At 41.8% G+C, this 21,968-nt stretch overlaps 1 protein-coding gene across 4 annotated transcripts in view; it reads right to left on the reverse strand.

Annotated features, from left to right (window-relative positions):
• Positions 1-5,938: 5,938 nt before the first annotated feature.
• The window catches only part of CSNK2A1 (casein kinase 2 alpha 1), a 52,504-nt gene continuing 36,474 nt past the window's right edge, over positions 5,939-21,968 (reverse strand). For 2 of the 4 annotated variants that reach the window (XM_044918964.1, XM_021689071.2), the window contains 7 exons: positions 20,252-20,335; positions 15,633-15,743; positions 14,593-14,694; positions 12,908-13,008; positions 11,944-12,092; positions 10,427-10,513; positions 5,939-8,474 (listed from right to left, as the gene is read on the reverse strand). In XM_044918964.1, coding sequence (XP_044774899.1) covers positions 8,359-8,474; positions 10,427-10,513; positions 11,944-12,092; positions 12,908-13,008; positions 14,593-14,694; positions 15,633-15,743; positions 20,252-20,335 — 750 coding nt within the window. In that variant the 3' untranslated portion in view covers positions 5,939-8,358. The remainder of the gene's footprint in view (positions 8,475-10,426; positions 10,514-11,943; positions 12,093-12,907; positions 13,009-14,592; positions 14,695-15,632; positions 15,744-20,251; positions 20,336-21,968) is intronic. The other 2 variants (XM_044918962.1, XM_044918963.1) reach the window with 2 other exon arrangements.

Genomic DNA, 21,968 nt, shown 5'->3' on the forward strand with positions numbered 1-21,968 from the left:
CGTTAATGCATGTACAAGTGTATTCCTTTTATTGCTCAGTATTTCATTGTACAGATATACCACCATTCCCTGTATACATATTTTTTATTTTTACATATGCTATAGTTACACAATCTAAAGGATGGCTCATGAGCCAAGAATGGCTTTAACAATTTTAAATGATTGGGGGGGGGGGAGAAGGCCAAAAGAGTAACTTGTAGGACATAAAAATTATGTGAAATTCAAATCTTAAGAGTCTATAAAGCTTTATTGGAACACAGCCATGCTGATACACCTATTGCCTAAGACTGATTTCGTTCCACAGCAGTAGAGTGCTTACAAGACATCAAAGGACATGCAAAACTTAAAAATTATTTACATGCTCCTTTACAGAAGATTTGCTGACCTCTGTAGACTTATTTTAAAGCAATTAAATTTTAAATTTTACTTCCATTTATTCCATTTCCAGCACTCTTAATTTCGTTGTAGACCCACATTTCTGTCTGGTTTCACATTCCTTCTGCCTAAAGAACTTCCTTTAATATTTCTAGTTGAAACAGAGGTCTTCTGGCAATGTATTCCCTCAGTTTTTCTTTTTCTTCTAAAGACTTTATTTCCCCTTCATTTTCAAAGATATTTTCACTGGGTGTGGGACTCTGGGTTGACAGGTTTTCTTCTTTCAGTGCTGGTCACTCCAGTCTTCTGGCTTGCATCATTTGGTAATTTTCTGCTTCCTCTGTAGGTCATCATTTTTTCTCTGGGCTGGTCTTTAAGATTGTTTCAGCATTTTTTTGTTGTTTTAGTATTTTTGATATGCCTAGTATGTGTATACATATATTTTGTTTGGTGTTCTTTGAGCATCTTGGATCTATGGCTTACTGTCCTTAATTTTAGAAAATTCCCAACCTTTATTTCTTCAACTATTTCTTTGCTTGTGTGATTTCATTTGGCCTCTTGTGCTCCAACAACCCTGGGCAGCTGCTCCAACTTCAGCACGGGTCCCAGAAGGAACCACAGGGAACAAACTGGAGTCCAATCAACACAGGAGCCCAGCCCAGCCTCAACCTAAAGCAGAGCTGTTTGGCTGAATCCAGTTTAGACAGCTGAACTACAGTTACAGTTGACCGAGAGATTTGTGTGAGGCAGAAGTGTTTTTGGTGAAAGGCCCAGAGAGCCAAAGAGAGAAAGAAAAAATTTGTAATGACTGGCTAGAAACCTGGACAGAGAATCTTGGAAGCACAGCTATGCAAAGGCAGGAAGCAGAACTGAGCCAGGAGACATGGGTTCTGATCCCAGGTGCAGGCCCTGGTGGCTCAACCATGCTAAGGCTGGGCCTCTTCCCTAACCAGCTCTAGCAGCCCTTCCTCTGGGAAGGCTTCCTTGACCCAATTCCCTCTGCCCTAAGAGCTTAGGATTCCTTCCCGCAGACTGAGTTTTTGTGACATTTTTTTTCTTTCAAGATTTTATTTATTTGAGAGAGAATGAGAGAGCAGAAGCAGGGGGAGCAGCAGAGGGAGCAAAGAAGCAGGCTCTCCATTGAGCAGGGAGCCCAATGCTGGGGATTGATCCCAGGACTGTGGGATCGTGACCGGAGCCAAAGGCGGACACTCTGATTGAGCCACCCAGGCGCCCCTGTGACATTTATCTTAACCTCACCTCCCAGAAGCAACTACAGTTAACATGTAGTTTTCTTCCAATTTTTCTTGGAGGCAGCCTATTTCAGTTTCTACCTTGAAAGGCCCTGAGGCTATCTCCCATCTCCCTAGGGGCATTCAAACCCTAGCCCCTAGCCTCTATGGCCCATCTGTATCCATGCCCAGTGTCTTGGGGGGGGGGGGGTCACTGTGACTTTGATATCCACTTACCTTCAGAATGAATTCTTCTTTCTGCCACCTGGGAACTTCCATTTCTTTGAAATTGGCTATTTATTTAAAGTAAATTGTTATTTTAGCCAGCATCCTTATGTATTTAGAGCAGGAGGTAGGTGGCCACCTGCTTAGTCTACCATGTTGACTGGCAATCTGATTTTTCCAGTAACTCTTTTTAGAAACACAGTTCCCCATATACAGTTTTCTCACTTTTCTATTTGACAAGAACACATTTCCCCATGGGTTTATGTCTCATCTCTTCCAATCTCCATTGTTTAGCACAGGGCTGGGCTCATGAACACCTACTACTGTTTGAAGGGCATCTGATATAAACAAATGAATTCTGGAAAGACCAGTCAATAAGGTGAGTGTGTAAGGAACCCTGGGCTGAGGGGGATGGAGCTGAGTGGGTGAATGGGGAACAGAAGAAGGTGTGCATCAGAGTGTGGAGAACTGTGGGTATGTAAGCTTCTTCACAGGAAATTCACTGTGGAGTTCCCAGAACTGTTCACACAGAAAAAAGCAGTGTCCTCCTTCCTTTCTAGGTAATTCTACAAATGTTTATCTATAGCTGAGACTGACTCACAGGGTGGGATCAGGAAACCACTTACCAGCTGCCGCTGCTTTTCCTTTTTCTTCTTTAGAGAAGGCAAGAAAATTCTGTCAAAGCAGGTGATGCAAGAATGAAGCTGAATCAGAAATACTCAATCCCCTCAGGAACTTCTCCAAGAAAAGGAGTGGCCATTTTATTAGCTCCCATCTGGAAGCATTAACATTGAGACCACTAAGAATCCCTGGTGATTACAGCCACAGGGAGGCAAATCCACACTGTAATTTGCTACAGGGCAAGAATAGTTTTCAGTAGATAAATTAAAAATTCAAAGGAGATAGAGTGATAATCTTAGAGGGAATTAGTGAAATGGGGTGGGAACAGACAAGGCAATGTTGGCCTTCATGCAAATTACAAACGACTTTCATCGTTGAAAATCGGTCACATTTAATGGATGGATTTTTTTTTTCTTCAAGAAGACACTTTACCATCATCTACTGTGAAATTGTAGGAATGAATGCACCAACTTATGGCATCCCTATACACATGACATTCGCTTTCTGCACATGAATCTGCACAACTGTACAACGGAAATGAGCATTTAGTCCAACTGTAGTGTGTGCCAGGCACTTTCCAAACACTTATCATCGAATGTGAATCACTACCCTATGAAAACAGGTATTTAGACCCCAATTTTACAGATGAAGGAAGTATTAGAACATCTGGGGCAGGGAGGAAGAGAAGAGGATATGATCAGGAAATAAAGGGCAAAGGGGGCTTAACCTGGGCAGTAGGCTCATGGGTGTGTTATAGCCTCAGAGAGGTTAAGTAACTGACCCCAAACCACACACCCAGACAGAACTCTTGTTTAGAACCAGGACATTTGCAGTTCTTCTAGGTTACTTCTCTGAAGTGGTTCAATTTAGCACAGAATCATAGTAAGGTACAAAATCTAGAAATAGTACTTGAATACCTTGACTCCAGAGCCAGACTATCTTGTGACACCCTCTATACATCTATTTTACTTTGAGAATAGTCTGAATTTTATATTATTATACACAAGTGGTGGAAAGCAGGGCTGTTAGCATCAAAGTCTACTAAATTGGTCAGGATCATTGCTTAGTCTTCAGCCACTTCTATTTCACCAAGCGCCCATTAAATAAACATTTTCAGTCTGACCCATGGCTTATAATTACAGCTGCAAACTTAAGGGCAAGAGTCTTCTGACCTTGAGATGCTCCTTATGCAATAATACATACTTCCATTACTTACTGTGGGGGGATGTGGGAAGGTGAGGTGGGAGTGGAGATGGAATTACCTTTGACTGATCATCTGTTATGCGCCTGGTATGGTGCTAGGCATTTTCCATGTGCTACTCTATTCAATCCTCTTTAATCCTGAGGGATATTGGTGCACTTTTTTAAAAAAAAAAGGTTTTTATGAGGATGCACAGATTAGTAAGATATATAAGGTCAGCAGGGTGCTTACATGTAGGCGGGGAGAGACAATAATACAATAAAAAGCTCAGGTGTTACAGGACAGGGGAAAGGGGCTAGTGATGGCAGTGGGGGAAAGCAGGCTGAGGGAACTTGAGACAGGGTGAATATCTGCTTGGATCAAGGTTTTTAGACTTGTTTTTTGAGGAGGGAACCAGGGACTACTTTACTTCAAAGCCTTTTGGTTAACTTTTTCCTCAAGCAGGAAAAGGCCCTGGGGAAGACAGCCTCTCTAGCAAGCATGTCCCATGAGGAAAATCAGCCACAGTCACTGGAGTTGAGGCACAAGGGAGATCACCAGCTGGGGGCAGGCAAGGACTGATGGCTAAGCAAATATTCAACCCAACCCTAATCTTGGGAGAGAATCTGCTGGTGGGAATCTATAGGCAGTGGTAAAAAAAACTAGATTCTTCAAGAGATGTTCAAATGGTCAGTTCTAATTATAACCACACTTGACAACAGGTGAGGCAAGATGAAATTTAAAGACTGAGAGGAAATGAAAATTCCCCAATCTGTCAACCAATCTCCAATTTTCTCGACTATTTTAGGACTATGGTAATTAGCCATACCCCGAAGACAATTTTACAAAATAGATTCCTCTGTCTCTAACAGGCCCACTCCAGCAATTTAGTCTTCCTGTCTCATGTATAAAATGGAAATAAAATTAAAGTTCATGAAAAGTTAGGGTTAGAGATTACACAATAGTTCCTCTTACCTAAACCATGTCTCAACTCCCAGTATTAATAACAAGTGGATGTCATAAAATAGTATGCAGTGAAGATTTAAAAGAAACTAGAAGTCTGAGATAACAGCATTTCCTGATTTCAATTTTTAAAAATTGTGGTTAAATGAGAATGATCAAATGGCAACTCAAGTATATAATCTTGCAGAATTGACTCATTTGGCACTGATAAACTTTTTCACCTCTTTTACCAGCCCTTTGAATAGTTTCTGTTTAAGCTGCCAAATATGTTCCTATAAGCTCTCCAGAACATCTTGAAGTCAGGACTCTTTGCAAGTTACCTCCAGGGCGCAGGTATCTCCAAGGCTGACCGTCCACAGGGCTTACTACCATTCACTCAACACCGATCTTTTCTGCAATTGAACAAAGCCGTCTCTGTGGACCTTTTTATTTAAGCACCAAACTTTCTAAATCAGTGTTAGAGCTGAAAAGGAACTCAGAAGACACCTCACCCGGAACCTCACCCTGACTGAGCACACAGAGGACGAGGAGGTCCAGAGAATGGATCGTACTGTGTATCACTTGCAAAGCCAGGACCCAGAACCAATCCTCCATACCAGGGGAATTAGGTTTATCAAGAGCATAGCAGGTGCCAGATACTTGACATTTACTCTCATTCAATCCCAAGAAAGCAGTGGCCCCATTTTATAGATGATGAAACAGATTCACAAGTTAAGTAACTTGCCAAGTAGCCCAGTAAGTGACAAGGGCAGGAATGAAACCAATCCTGTTTAGCAACAACATCATGCTCTCTTCACTGACTCTTGAGGTCAAAAACTTCCAGACCCTCAACCAATCTTAATCCATCCCATTTCACATCTCCATCAACCCAAAATTAAATTCAAAGCACACGAAAGCTAAGCCATCTATCACACACGGTGTCGGTTGGAGAAGCATATTGCTCAGGCTGCAGGGACATTTCATTTGTTTAAATGTTTTTATTTAAAAAAAATTAAAGACCTTCATGGCACAACTTCTTCCCAGCACAGTTATGTTTTAGTTATACCAATTACAATACAATTACAACCAATAAATCAAGGGGGCGAGGGGGAACTCCTGACTTCAAACTTAAAAAAAAGGGGGGGGGCCACTTCAAACAAAGTTAAAAAATACTTAAAAAAACCTTTCAGAGTAATTGCCAACACAACTGTCTTATATTGGCATTCCATTTCCTGCCATCTAATCAATGCAGACACAGGTAGTGCTGAGAAAGTGTCCCAATACAAGGTATACAGATGAGGTAATTTACAACAACACAGAAGTTGTTACTCTGTAAACCCTTGCCCCCCACCCACCCGCCCAACTGGGTCTTCTTTTTTTCATGCTTCTGCAGTGACTCCTTAAGTAGCATTTTAAAAACTTCTATTTATTTTAAAAGGCTCTTGGGTGGCATTTCAGAGTCCTCTGCATTCACCTTCCGTCTCTTGCAAGGTCTGATGCGTTTTTAGGAGGTCCAGCTGTCTGCAGCTCCCCACATCAACCTCAGCCACAACTAGATTCTCTGAGCTATAAGGGTGGGATGTGAAGTCTCGATTTACAACCCTCCTCCCCACCTCAAAAGAAAGAATTCATTAGTCCTAAGTGTCCTGTTCAAATCACAATCCAGTGCAAACGTAATCACAAATTGCATCTCTGGCACATCCGGTGCTTTTAGCTTCTGCACAAATTCAACATGGTAACCCCCACAGCATTCTAGGGCATAAAAGGGTCAAGAACAATAAATATCCACTGTTAAGTGGCCACAAGAAAGAAAATCACCCTGCCACACAGAATGTTTTCCCTATGGTTGAGAAGCATTATAAAAGGAGGCTTTAGCTTCCTCTAAAGTTTACCGTTATATTCATGAAAGCCACCACCTTGATCAAGTTACTAGAGCCAAGATGGGTTATAAAGTTAGATAAGTTCATTAAATTCAACTCGTGAAACAATTATGCTTGTCTATGGCGCCCAGGCAAGAAAGGCTTATGATCTATAAAGGTAGGAGAAAGGGGAACTAAGACTTTAGGCCTTCAAATATGTTGGAAGAATTTTTCCTAGTTCCCACAAGCAGCTACTGTAATGAAAGAACAGGAGAAAATACAGAGCTGATGGTTTTGCTATTGTGCTTAAAAAACTAGGCTTCCTCAGTGAAGCACCTGATAAACTTAGGTGGTTGGATTACAGTGGAAAATCCACTTTACACACACACAAACACACAAAAACTGGCGACTTTTCCATCCCCAATCCCTGCACTGCTGAGACACAAAATGAGTTTTATGGCAAAGGATCCTTAATCCCCAGAGACGCTTTGGCTTGTGGTGCTTTTTTAAGGCCTCTCTGCCCTGCCCGGTACCATGGGTCAAAATGAGGGGGGTGTATAAAAATGGGGGCCTTGGGAAGCCTCCACGGTACAGGGTTGCAGGCCCCTCAGATGTGAACGTGAGACACCCACCCAGCAAGACCTTTACACAGGGAACTTAAATCTAACCTTGATAAATAAAACCAAACGTTTATTTACACCAAAGAATTCCAACACTGGATCTTTCACATATGAAGGACAAAGTATTATATATATACACACAGCAAGGGGTGGCAGGGCTGTAACAAGAGAGTTTATAGTTTTCCCACAATTACAGGTCTACCATTTCAGTTTCACTGGAGATAGTGGCTCTGCTCCTACCTCTCAGATACATTTACAAGACTGAGGGGCAGGTCTTCTCACTGGATGGCATGTGAAGGAAGGGGAAGAAAGGAAGAAAAGAAGGTAGAAAGCTTAAGATGAAACTCGGTGTGGCCACATCTTCCATTAGCTCTTAAAGAGTTGCTAGCATGAAACCTATATAGACAATGTTTTTCTTTTGTAAAAAGCAATAAGTTAAGCCCAGTAACTAACTGAATTCAAAATGGCCAAGTCAAAACTGAAAAAGATTTTTCCTCCCCCTCCCACCAGCTATAGAGCACATGGGGAGACGATAGGGGAGAGGACCAAGGTAAGGAGCCTGGGAGGGAAGGTATTATAATCTTAAACTGAACTGAAATTAAAAGTAGAAGTGAGCTGGATTTAGGGTTAGGTCAATAAGACATGATTCATACTGAACAGAAGTTTTCAGGACCTGTCTGCACTTTGGGTAGATTTTCAGCATCTCAATGAAACTAAGACATATTTCCACTAGATTCACCAGGACAACCCCACTGAAGTACTTGGAGTAGTGTGAGAAAAGTGACCAGCAGTACACTGCTCTTGTAGCTTGGGCCCTCCCTTCCACCTTCCTTCCCACCTCCCTTGAAGAAGCTACAACCTTTTTGTAATCTCTGGAGAAGAGCACGAGATATAAACCCCCCATAGTGTGGGATGGTGGGGGAGCAATGGTGGACATGGGAAGATATCTCCACCCAAATGCAGCAGCCGGGATTGAGGCTGGTTCATCTTTGTTCTTTAGTGATGAGAAACTGAATTTGAAAGGGGGGAAAGATTTTGTCCGTGAAATATTCCACCTGCAGGTAATTTTTCAGGGAATCCCCTGAGTTATGAAAAGTTCGAGTTAAAAAAAAGAAGGAAAAAAAAAAAAAGAAAATCAGCCTATTATAATTTTTCTTTATGACTGAACTACTATAAATCCACAAGCAACGGTTCAGACACGGTGCTTCTGAAGTATTTCACCCCTCCCCGCCAGGCGCAAGCTGCATCAAGGAGAGCGTGGACGCCCCCACCTCTGCTCAGGCATCAGGAGACAGAAGGGGCCATTACTGCTGAGCGCCTGCGGCAGCTGGAACAGGCATCCCAAGGGGGTTGGCCGCAGCAATCACTGGTGAGCCTGCCAGAGGTCCAAGGGGTGAAGGGGTTGGCACTGAAGAAATCCCTAAAAGAAAACAGCTAATAGTGAGCCAGATACCAACCATGGAAATCTTAGTCACCAGTTTTACATAACACCTATTTCAAAAGTGACACAACAGTTATTTTTTCTCTCTCTAATCTCTACACCCAACATGCGGCTCAAACTTACAACCCCAAAGATCAAGAGTTGCAGGCTCTTCTGACTGAGACAAGCCAGCAACTCCACTCGTTCTTTTTCTGAAGGCCTCTACTCACCCAGATTTTTACAGATTAAATCTAATTTCAAATTAAAATTAATTTCTAATCAATTTAGGAGACAGGTAAAGAAATCCAAGCTTGGAGAGTTTAAGAAGTCTGTACAAAGCACACAGCTAAGTAAGTGGCAACTATGCTTGAATTAAAACTGACGCCTGTCTAGGGTAGAACTATCCAACCAAACTTTCTGCTCTGTAACCTCTGTTAACAAAGTGGTCACTACCCACACGTGGCTACTGAGAAATTACAATATGGCTAGTGCAACCAAGGAGCCGTGTTTTAAATTTTATTCCATTTTAATTAATTTAAATAGTCACATATGGCTAGTCATGGCCCTACTGAAGAGCTCAAGGCTGGAGCCAAAGCTCATGCATTCTTATATCATGCTGCCTAGTTAAGCTGGCAGCTTTCAAAATTATCAAAAGTCATTTTCAGTGAGGAAATGCTAAAATAGTGTTTTAGAAGTTATTGCCATTTGTTTTTTTCTACTCATCTAATGACCAGGATTACCCTCAATCTGCCCCCCTCAATTATCCAGTTAATTTTCAAATTGTTATATATGTATTTTTTTAAACAGGTACAAAATACCAAAGGTTCAGAAGAGTGTACAGTAAAAAATTTCTCTTGCCCTTTTGCTTGGCCAACTTATGGTACCGTTTTTGGGGTGTATCCTTCCAGAAATATTTTACGCATATACATGAATATAACTTTATAAGAATGTGCATATAAAAGTCATATATAAGAATGTGATTATATAATTATATATTTTTGCCCTGGTCTTGGACATGGTTCTGCATTTGGCTCTTTTCATTTCACATTATTATTTTGGAGTTGAAGCTAAAAAAGAACATGAAATGCTCATTCTTTTCTCTGGCTATACAGCTTTCCACTGAATGGATGTCCCATAATTGATTTAACCAGTTTCCCACTGGGAGCTGTTTTCAATGCTATGCTATTACAAATAAGGCTACAATTAGCAGCCCTGGATATGTATCATTTTGCCCATAGGCAAGATACCTAGAGGATAAGTTCTAGAAGGTAGCTAGTTCTTAAAAAAACAAAAACAAAACAACAACAACAAAAAACAATTGTGACAGTTCTTTGAGGGTGTCTGAGTAAATGTTCTCACTACCACAAGTACACCAGCATGGATGCTGCCTACATGTATAACTCCTAGGGGTTGAGCCTATGGTTTCTTTTACAAAATTGTGTACTCTGTACAAAAACTCGCTCTTAATTCACGATGACTCAACAATAATGAGGAATAATATCATATAAGCCTTTACAATTTACTAGGCACATTACAGATGCTCTGGAGAACGATTCTTATGCCTATGTATAAACCCCACCTTTACCCCCACCCCTAATTTCTTAATCTTGTTTGTGAGGATCATACAACTACTGTCACTCTAAACTATGAGATGAAAGGATCTCTTTTTACTCTTCATGGTTTGTTGGGACTTTCAAGTCCCTCTGTAAAAAATTTTTGGGACTCTGGCCTAGAAGAGACTGTTGATACCATACGCAGTGTCACTGAAGTATACCAGGTGTCAAGCATGCTGAAGCCTGGTGAGGAGACCATGCAGATCAGTACTGTCAGGAAGATAATCATATTGGAAAAGAGAAGGACCACAAGAAACCAGGCCACAAAGAGGGAGCAAACCTAAGAACAACAACTGACTTCTACTTTTGTCCCCCCAGGAGAGTTAGCAGTGAGCTGACCTGACATCATACTGGCGCTGCTCACAGGCGTACTGCCCCCCGGCATGCTAGATGAGCCCATTCGAGCCTGGTCCTTCACAACAGTATCTAGAAAAGACAAAAAGGGTAGGTTCTGTTGAAGGTAATGGTCTGGGGCCTCAAAGCAGCCATCCTCAATCTTTGTTATTTTATTTATAGTCTATATTATTCCAAAAGAACAGAAGGTGGCAAGAGCCTTCACCATGAATTAGACAAGTAATATAAAATAGAACTATCCTTCCTGTCAAACTGTGATAGAAGCCAACTCTTAGGGCGCCTGGGTGGCTCAGATGGTTAAGCGTCTGCCTTCGGCTCAGGTCATGATCTCAGGGTCCTGGGATTGAGTCCCGCATCGGGCTCCCTGCTCCTTGGGAGCCTGCTTCTCCCTCTGCCTCTGGCTCTTTCTGTCTCTCATGAATAAATAAATAAAATCTTTAAAAAAAAAAAAAAAGAAGAAGAAATGTGTTTAAAAAAAAAAAAAAAAGAAGCCAACTCTTAAACCAAATTGGAGGAAGATGTGGTAATTATCCAGAGCAGAGCTAATTTAAAACAAAAATGATCTTGTTAGGTTTTTTTTTTTTTTAGGATTTTATTTATTTGGCAGTGAGAGAGGGAACACAAGCAGGGGGAGTGGGAGAGGGAGAAGCAGGCCTCCCGCCGAGCAGAGAACCCGATGCAGGGCTCGATCCCAGGACCCTGGGATCATGACCTGAGCTGAAGGCAGATGCCCAACGACTGAGCCATTTTATATTACTTGTCTAATTCACGGTGAAGGCTCTTGCCCTGATCTTATTAGGTTTTAATGAGACAATACAATCTAACCCGGCCAAGACAGTAATATATTATCAGACTGAACTGCTTTTATTGCAGTCCACAACTCAGCTGTCAAGCATGGTGCACAACTGGCCAAAGCTACAGGTTTGTGCAGGTTGATGCTATGATCAGACTTCATTCTCCACTTCAATCACCCTGTCAGTTTGCTTCAGGTACAGAAGACTGGGCAAGATTGTGATCAATTCACTACAAAACCATCTCACCACTCCCCAAGGAGCGATCCAACATTGAGGCTAACGTCACTGTGAGGATGGTGTGGGACTAAGTGGCATTTTCACCCAGGACAGCGCAGTTAGCTATGCTCACAAACCTAGGTCATGGTGTTCATATGATAAGATGTTCAAGCCTCCCTGGCTTTCTCCAATGAATGAGTACCAGACAAGGTCAGACAAAGGGCTGCATTCTAATCCAACCACTCCAGACTCAAAAAGCATCACCACACGGGAAGAAAAGCAGTTTACTTGGGAGTCACCATGTGGCAGACACTCTGTTAGAGAACTAGAAGCCTCCCAACAATTCTGCAAGACAGTTGCCATCACTAAGGGCAGCTGGGATTTCAATTCTGTTGGGCCCAGAGCTTTCTTCACAACACATATTCTCCCCTGCCTTGTAGAGTCGGCTGGGTGGGCCTGCACAAGCTTTGTGGACTGGACAGCTGGACTCACAGAAATAGGGGTGCTCCATGGCCTCTCTTGCGGTAAGCCGTGACTGGTGGTCGTATCGCAGCAGCTTGTCCAAGAAATCCAAGGCCTCAGGGCTGACAAGGTGCTGGTTTTCGCTGTGGACAAAGCGTTCCCATCGCTTACGGGAGTGTCTGTAGAGCCAAAGGGGGAATGAGAAAGAGACTGAGGGGCACAGAAGCCCAACATTTCACTTCTACATTTTCTTTAGTGGCTAGTAGCCCAGCCACTAGCAAAGAAAGATCAAAGCTCAAGAGAGTAGGTCTTGTGCCACTCTGCCACTAGGGAGACAACAAAACTAACTGGAGAGACTGGAAATAGCAGCGTTGCAGAAAAGAGAAATCTGGGTCCTCACGATACTACAAAACGTAATTCAGGTTACTTTACAGGATTAAGTGCTCCTGTGTAGCAAAGAGGTCAGGTGCTGGGTTAATCAGGCCTCTTTCCCACCCCTACAAAAATTCCTGACATCTCTACCACTTGGTCAGCAAAAGCCCTTTCATCAGGCAAGTCCACCTCCTCCAGTTAAGTGGTTAATGAATTTGTATTTTGTCTAGTTCCTATTGTCAGAGTCGACTGTCGGCAAATCAGTCTTGAAGAATGCATTTCCTTTTTCTATTACTCTTAGGGTTTTGTCATTTGGAGAAACAAGCTAAATCAAGAGATTTTGATTTTTGACTCAATTGTACTCTTCTCCTGACACCTACAATTCGTTCACTGACAGAATCTGCCAACCATACTCTCTACACTCAGACTCCTGGTAAGTGAATCTGGGAAATGGGCCATTCACTTCAATGCTTTCACTACAGGCCTACCCATGCAACACCCTGCATCACCAGACCAATGACACACTTGCAGTGTTGGCAAAGAGAATGTAATCTATTTTGAGGATCCGAAGTATTTGTTTACATCCAAGTGCTTAAGGACAGAAGCACAGATTTTGACTTACCTGCCCAAGATATCATTGAAACGTGGATCTAATTCAATGTTGTATTTGTCAATATAGTCATATAAATCTTCTGTCCCCAGAACCTTGGCTATCCTCACCAACTAGGATCGAAAAGAGACAAAAACCCACACCACAAACACATTACATAATTAAGTCAACCGGCCATAAGTGAATTAACAGAAAAGGGTGCCATGGTTAAAGGTATGAATGTGAACTCGTCACAATTTATTTAAAATTTCTGGGTGCCTGGGTGGCTCAGTTGGTTAAGCATCTGCCTTCGGCTCAGGTCATGATCCCAGAGTCCTGGGATTGAGTCCCGCATTGGGATCCCTGCTCGGCGGGGAGTCTAATTCTTTCTCTACCCCTCCCCACTGCTTGTGATCTCTAATAAATAAAATCTTAAAAAAAAAAATTTTGTGGGGCGCCTGGGTGGCTCAGTCATTAAATGGGGGCCTTCAGCTCAGGTCATGATCCCAGGGTCCTGGGATCAAGCCCCACATTGCGCTCCCTGCTTGGCAGGAAGCCTGCTTCTCCTTTTCACACACTCCCTGCTTGTGTTCCCTCTCTCACTCTCTGTCAAATAAATAAATACAATCTTAAAAAAAAAAAAAAAATTGTGCATGGCAGGAAGGGATTTCCATATAAAATTCCCTAATTATTACTCAATATGAAGGTGTCAGGAAAAAAGCAAATTGTCTTATAACCTTGTTCCTTCCCCTTGAAACGTCTCCCTGGTCAAGCTTTATTTCCCCCACCTCACAACCCAACCGAGGTGTCACTTCTTTTGGGAATATGCTCTTGTACATTCAGACCACTCACTCCCACTAACTGCCTTTTGTACCTGGTCTACAACTCTACTCTGACATTTATGACTGCAACTTATTGCCTTACATGTTCTTTCCCTTACTGGATAGACTATGAACCATGTGAGAGAAGGGACTATTCTTTTCTTTTTTTGCTGTATTCCTCAATCCTGCATGGTCCTGACAATAGAGTTACTGATTTTAACTGAATTCAGGTGGTATTCTTTGACTCATTAAAAATGGGCATTGTGCTCAAACAAGGCAACAGTACCTTCCACATGGTCCTAGAATCATTCCAGGTTCTCTTGAATGAAATGGCCCCTTGATCTTCAAGGGGAAGTGAAGCTAGTATAAAAAAACACCATCTATATTTCTACTGACAAACATCAACTTAATCCATAAAAAGAGACAAAAGGATCATAGAAATACCACATATAAACCAGTATATTGGAGGAAACATTCCCAACATGTTGGAGGAAATAACTCTAACGAAAGCTCACCACTAGGAGATTCTAAGGTAATATTCCATTTCTTAAACTACTTTTATTTGTATATATGTTTTATAAAACAATTTACATGTGTATTCACAATAAAGCAAGCACTGCACATTAAGAAGACTAGGAGATAAAACTCTGATTTCAAAAGGCTAAAGTGGTAGCCTCCAAAACACCAATCTGAAAATCAGTGTCAGTTTGGCTGAAGAAGTGATAAATTGAAAATTATTCTAGGGGCCCACCCTAAGAGATTCTGAATCAACAGGTCTCAAGTGGGGGCCGGTCATCTGTATTTTAACAAGATCCATAGTAGTTTTCTAATGGGTAGGCAGATCTGGCCATCACTAAGTTAGCCCAGTAGGTTCCCTAATGGGAACAACATTATCACCTGATCATAATTATCATGTCCATGGAAAAATGGCTCCTTCCGGAAGATCATACTTGCCAGCATACAACCCAAGCTCCACATATCCAAACTATAATCGTACATCTGCATTAAAGTAAAAAAGTCAGTTATCATATATAAAATAAGAATGAAGTATCTTCTCAAAATAAAAATTGCTCTTTACTCTTAAAAAAAAAAAAAAATACACACACACACACACAACTCCACGGACTCAAAATCCAAAAACCAGTAACACCTTCATGTATTTTCAGTCTTTTTTTCTATGCCCCCACCCTGTTTCAAAACAATCTGTATACTATTTGGAATTGCTTTTCCACTTACCTAAGAAGGTCCCAAATTGTTACAGCCCATGGAAAACTTTTAATGTGTAGCATTATTATAATGCATAAATGTTTCAAAATTTAATCTTTATCCTATAATAAGACTGTGTTTTGTTTTTCATCACCATTATAAATAATGTTGTATAGGATATTTTTATGCACAAAATGTTTTTTGAATTCAGGCTTATAGTCTCAGGATTCCAGAAAAGAAACTTCTAGGACAGAGTCTGAGCTTTGTAAGGTATCTGATAATAACACCTGGGAGGACCAGTCATGAAAGGTACTCCCAAGGACTTTGTTTCTGTGAGGAGAAGGAGGGTTTTTTTTCCTTTTTTTGGTAAGCAGAAGGTCTTTAGAATACAATTTAGGAAAATCATAAGAGAACATTTTTGAGTTTACCTTAACGTTGGTTAAACCTAGCTCACAATTCTCAAACTAGCTCTGGAATTTCTGATTAGAAAAAGTATCTTTGGTGTATCTTTTCTTCAGTTAGATCAAATGCAGATCTAGTCTTACTCTCCTGATATTATGACAATAAAAATAACAAGTTATGATGGATGAACTGAAGTAATTTATATTTTACTCATGAAAGGGACAGCCATGTATGTGCATAAATAGCCTACTCAAAAGCACAAAACGACATTTTTCACAAATTAAGTGAAAAACAGAGGACTGAAATTTTATCTGCCCTTCTTTTCTCACCTGATAGTCTACAAGTAGCTCAGGACCTTTGAAGTATCGGGAAGCAACTCTGACATTATATTCTTGGCCAGGATGGTAAAACTCAGCCAAACCCCAGTCTATTAGTCGTAGCTGAAAGAAAAAAAAAGAATAAATCATGAGTAATTTTATCTTTCAAGCTACCCCTCACACTGTCATCAGAGTACTCTTAAAAATACCAGCCATGTTGGGCACCTGGGTGGCTCAGTTGGTTAAGCGACTGCCTTCGGCTCAGGTCATGATCCTGGAGTCCCGGGATCGAGTCCCGCATCGGGCTCCCTGCTTGGCGGGGAGTCTGCTTCTCCCTCTGACCCTCCCCCCTCTCATGTGCTCTCTTTCATTCTCTCTCTCAAATAAATAAATAAAATCTTTAAAAAAAAAAAAAAAACCAGCCATGTCACTCTCTTACTCAAACATTTCCAGTGACTACCTAGTGCATTTAGGATGAAAATCGAACTTCTTGGGGCGCCTGGGTGGCTCAGCGGGTTAAGCGTCTGCCTTCAGCTCAGGTCATGACCCTAGGGTCCTGGGATTGAGCCCCACATTGGGCTCCCTGCTCTGTGGGGAGCCTGCTTCTCCCTCTGTCTCCCCCCACTTATGCTCGTGCTCTCTCTCAAATAAAATCTTAAAAAAAAAAAAAAAAAATCAAACTTCTTGGCTTGGCATACAGGGTTCTCCATGATCTAGTTCCTGTGCTCCAGTGAGATTTATAGTTCCTAAAAAACACCATCCCATTTTATAATTCTGCACAATTTCTCAAACTGTTCCTCTGACTAGAGTGTCTTCCATTGTCTAACCTAGACTCCTAACTGAACATATCCCCATCTTTTGAGATACTCAAGTTAGCCCTTCAATGAAGTCTTTTCTAAATTATCCAAGTAGAACTAATCCTTGCCTTTAACCCCCTGAACCTCAAATATATTTCTTTAATAGAATCTACAACTCTTTTATTGTATATTTGTTTTCCACCTTTCTTTTTCAATTATGCACTGTAAGCTCCTTGAGGGAAAAGACTGTATAATTCACTTCTGCAATTTTTACAATTCAACATAATGCCCAGTATGCAGAAAAAAATATTTGTGGGGTGCCTAGGTAGCTCAGCCTGCTGGACATCCAACTCTTGATTTTGGCTTGGGTCATAGTCTCAGGGTTGTAGGATCGGGCCCTGCATCAGGCTCCACGCTCAGAACGGAGTCTGCTTGTCCCTCTCCTTCAGCTTCTCCCCCAGCTCTCTCTCATAAATGAATGAATGAATGAATGAATGAATGAATGAATAAAATCCTAAGAAGAATTTGCTGAGTGAATGAAGGGAAAAGCCACATAAACAGCTCCTATCAAAATGTATCCACAAAATAAAAAAAGAAGTAGGCAAGCCCAAGAGGCAACCTTATCTGCCCACTGTGCAAAGCACAATGATCTGAAGTATGAGCAGTAGGGCCTGAGCAGCGCCTGACACTCTGGCACCATCTCTGTAAGTTCACTGTTAACTAGGTACATACAGTGTTTTCCTTGTTTCAGTAATGAAGAAAAATGTAACAAAAGGTACAAAAGAAAGCATAACCTTTGTAGCTTTTTCTTCTTACCCCCTTAACATTAGTGCTGCAGAGCTCTCTCTGACTCTCTTTTCTTATCAAGTACTCCAGATGACCATTTCTGGTCTGTGGCTTCACAGCACCTCAGCCTTTTCCACCTGTACTCTCTGGCCCATGCCTCCTGCCAGCTGACTCTTGCAATCACCTAACAGACATATCAAAACTCAATTTTTTTGTTGTTTAAGATTTTTATTTCTTTGAGAGAGAGAGGGAGAGAGACAGAGAACAAGCAGAGGGAGAGGGAGAAGCAGACTCCCCATAGACCTGGAAGCCGACTAGGGGCTTAACCTCAGGACCCCGAGATCATGACCTGAGCTGAAGTCAGTCGCTTAACCGACTGAGCCACTGAGGCTCTCCAAAACCAAACCTTTGATTATTCCCTGCAAACCTGCTTCACTCAGCCTCTCCCTTCCCAGTTAAAGGTAATTCTATTCATGCTGTCATGAACAGATCACCTGGATTGTTTCCCATACACTGTACTGCAAATCTGTCAATTGGCTCTACCACATTCTGCCATCACCACCTCCTATCTGACTTACTGCAATAGCCTTTTTTCCTAACTGGTCTCCTTGCATTCACCCCTGTCCTCTTCCTCTGTTCTTCTATACAGAGCAGAAGCTTTTCATTTAAAATGATTATAAATTCACACAAAGTTGGAGATGTTCTGTATATCCTCCACCCAATTTCCCCTAATGGTAACATGCTGCGTAACTACAGTACATTAAAACCAGGTAATCAGGGCGCCTGGGTGGCTCAGTCGTTAAGCGTCTGCCTTCGGCTCAGGTCATGATCCCGGGGTCCTGGGATCGAGTCCCACATCGGGCTCCCTGCTTGGCAGGAAGCCTGCTTCTCGCTCTCCCACTCCCCCTGCTTGTGTTCCTGCTCTCGCTATCTCTCTCTCTCTGTCAAATAAATAAATAAAATCTTTAAAAAAAAAAACAAAAAAACCACAACAACCAGGTAATCAATATTGGCACAATTCAGACAGACTTTATTTTCCAGTTTTACATGCATGAAGGCGTGCAGTTCTTTGCAACTTTATCAATGTGTAGACTCACAGAACTTCCAGAAGATACAGAACTGTTTCATCACCACAGATGTCCCTTGTGCTATCCCTTCCCCTTCACTTCCTAATCCCTGGGGCAACCCCTCTGTTCTCAACCTCCAATTTTGTCATTTTGAAAATGGACTCAGTGTAACTTTTTATGATTGCTTTTTTCCCCTCAGCATGAAATCCAGCAAGCTGTGCATTATCACTAGTTCGTTCTTTCTTTTTTTCTCTTTAAAGATTTATTAGAGAGAGAGTGCGCTTGCAAGTCGGGGGAGGGGTAGAGGAGGAGAAGCAGACTCCCCGCTGAGCAGGGCACCCGATGTGGAGCTTGATCCCAGGACCCTGAGATCATGACCAGGGCCAAAGGCAGACACCTAACCGACTGAGCCACCCAGGTGCCCCAACCTGGCATTTTTCAAAATGGCTGTGCCACTCCATGTTTCCACCAGCAATGCATGAGATCAAGTTTCTCTGCATTCTTGCCAGTATGTGGTATTGCCACTTTTTATTTTAATCGTTCTAACAGATCCGTAATGAATTTTTTAAAATGTGAGAATATGTCAATCTTCTGCTCAAACCCTGCAAAAAAGCTCTGCATCTTCAGAGAAAAGGCCTGACAATGATCTTTAAGGTTTTACATGATCTGGTTCTCTTTACCTCTTTGATCTCATTTTGTTCCTCTCCCACCTGTTCATGCTTTCCAGCTCTATCTGTTCCAACATGCCAGGCACATTCTTGCCTCAGGGCCTTTGCACCTGCAATTTCTTCTATCTGGGACACATTTGTTTTTGTGATTACATGGCTGGCTCCCTCCAAGTGTCGTTAAAATGTCACCTTCCCAGTGAAACCTTCCCTTTACAACCTTGTTTAAAACTGCAATACCCTCCACCGTTCCCTATTCATGATTTATTTCTCTTCCACATCACTTTTTTTATAAAAAGATTTTATTTGAGAGAGTGTGTGCAAGAAAGCACGCACACGTACAAGAGCTGGGGAGGGGCAGAGAGAGAGGGGACTCCCCACTGAGCACGGAGCCCGAAATGGGGTTTGATCCCAGGACCCTGGGATCATGACCTGGGAAGAAGGCAGACGCTTAACTGACTGAGCCACCCAGGCGTCCCTCTTCCACATCACTTTTAACTTTCTATCCCACCAGCCTCCCACAAATGCAAGTTTCCTATGGACAAGAATTTTTTTGTCTATTTGTCTCACACCTACATCTCCAGCCTCTAGAACAATACCTATTACATAGTGTGAATCTAAAAGAATTATTAGCTGATGAATAAATCAACTATGTCTCCAAAGTCTACAACGGATAGCCATCACTGCCTACAAAAGGTGGGCCTGGTCACCTTAAAAAACTGACTATAAAGCCATGTCGTCAGTGCAGCTCTATTAAAAGCATCTGTAGAGTTCAGGGACCTCATGACACTTGCAACTAAGCAGCAGCATTTTCTGAATATTTTATCTGTATTACAACTGTGTATAGTTAATTCTCACAATAACCTAGTGGCACACAAACCAATTTACATTGTACAAGTAAGAAAAAGGAAGCAAATGAGAAAGGAGTTTCCTCAAGAGACTAGTTATTTAATAAATGAAACCAGAAGTCAGCTCTCTTGCCCAAAGCTAATGTTTTGCCCATTAATCGGTTTCCTTCCCCCCCTTTTTTTCCAAAGTAATCTCTATGCCCAACATGGGGTCTGAACTCATAACCCCGAGATCAACAGCTGAATGCTCTACTGACTGAGTCACCGAGGGGCCCCAAATGTTTCCTTCTTGATAGTATTCTTAGGAATATGAATATTGATTTCAACATTCTGATTTATTAATGAGTTCATTCACTTACCAAACATTTATCAAGTGCTTAGTAGGTAACAGTGACTGTGACAGATGCTGAAGATGGGCTGATAACTTTATCATACAAATAAGTAACACTTGGCAGTCTATCACTTTACCTTTCTGTGCTCATGATCAATCATAACATTATGGGGCTTCACATCTCTGTGCATAATTCCCATGCTGTGACAATAATCCAGGGCCTGTAGGAGGAACAGGTAAGAAAGAAAGAGTTAGCTTGCTGAAAAGTGATTTTCTTAAAGTCATCTTTTTCCTCCATAGTTTTCCTTCTAGCCTCACCCCTGGGAGTCAAGGTTAGGACAATCACTCCCACCCTATTCTTCAGACACCTGTTCAAGATTCCATAGTCAAGCAAACTCACAGCCTCTGAACTTCAATTTCTTTTCCTTTTTTTTTTTTTTTTTTTTTATCTGAGAGAGAGAATGGGAGACAGAGAGCGTGAGAGGGAAGAGGGTCAGAGGGAGAAGCAGACTCCCTGCCAAGCAGGGAGCCCGATGCGGGACTCGATCCCGGGACTCCAGGATCATGACCCGAGCCGCAGGCAGTCGCTTAACCAACTGAGCCACCCAGGCGCCCTCAAGTTCTGTTCCTACACTGTTGTTTCAACTTCCTTTCTGTTCAAAAACACCCAAAGTGTATACCAATAGCATTACTTCCAATCTCTCCCCCTTACCCAAAGGCTGGATTATTTTCACAAACATAGGCCCATCAGAAGAAAACTGGTCTGTCCTATAAACCTCTCATTTGAAGAACAATAATTCTCTAGCAGCTAAGAGTCCACAATAGAGGATGGCAAACCACAGCCCATGGGCCAAATATGGCCTGCTGCCTGTTTTTGTGAATAATGTCTTATTGTAACATAGCCATACCTATTTGTTTACATATCGTCTCTGGCTGCTTCTGTTACCACAGCAGATATGAGTAGTGTGAGAAAGACCCTATGGCCCACAAAGACAAAAATTTTACTGTTTGTCCCCTGTACCTTGTTTATGACATCAAATCTGATTTGAAAACCATGTCCAATCTGAAACTAGGGTGAACTGAGCAGCATAACCTTTGGGGTTTGCTAATCCCAGCCTTCAAGCCAGCTGATGTCACTGGCCAAGTTCTTGTCCTTCCTGAAGGGCAACCTGGGTTCTTATGGTTCCCAGGGTTAGACAAGTGTATCCTTAACTTTGTGAGGTCCTGCTTGCCACAATACTGCATAAGCCAACGGAAAAATCAAATATCTCTGCTGGCATGGTCTCTTTAGGGCACTATAAGGTTCAAATGCAGGCTTTATAGCAACCGTCATTTGGTAAGAAACTTTAGCCACCTTGTAGCAATTTTTCATCTATAAACCTGATCTTAATGCTTGTTAGGAGCAAGATAATTGGTGATCCCACTTGAGAAATCAAAGTCCACTCTAAGTCAGCAATCTCTTAAGGAGAGATTTACATAATCCTTAGGATAATGACCCTTTGAGGGGTGAGTTAGTTTACGGTTTCACTTGTTGAATTTTAAGTAAAGTATACCAGAAGCTAGCATATCAGAAGTTATTTTTGTAAGTTTTGACAATTTAATTGTAACTTTCACAGGAGCATGACAGAGATAACAAATACTTTTTAAAGGGGTCCCAGCTCACTTCTAAATGCCGTTTCCAAAGCATTCTAAATTACATTCCTACTGGACTCTATTCCATAATGCTTTTTACTAAGACCTTTTATGAGGAGGCCCCTTCTTTCAACATACTTTTCAAAAGTAACTCACTGGTTTTTCCACAGTTAATTGGACTATTTAACAAAAGGAAAATCAAACTAAAGATATTTAGTATTC

The sequence above is a fragment of the Neomonachus schauinslandi genome, chromosome 10 (assembly GCF_002201575.2).
Source record: "Neomonachus schauinslandi chromosome 10, ASM220157v2, whole genome shotgun sequence".
Taxonomy (NCBI): domain Eukaryota; kingdom Metazoa; phylum Chordata; class Mammalia; order Carnivora; family Phocidae; genus Neomonachus; species Neomonachus schauinslandi.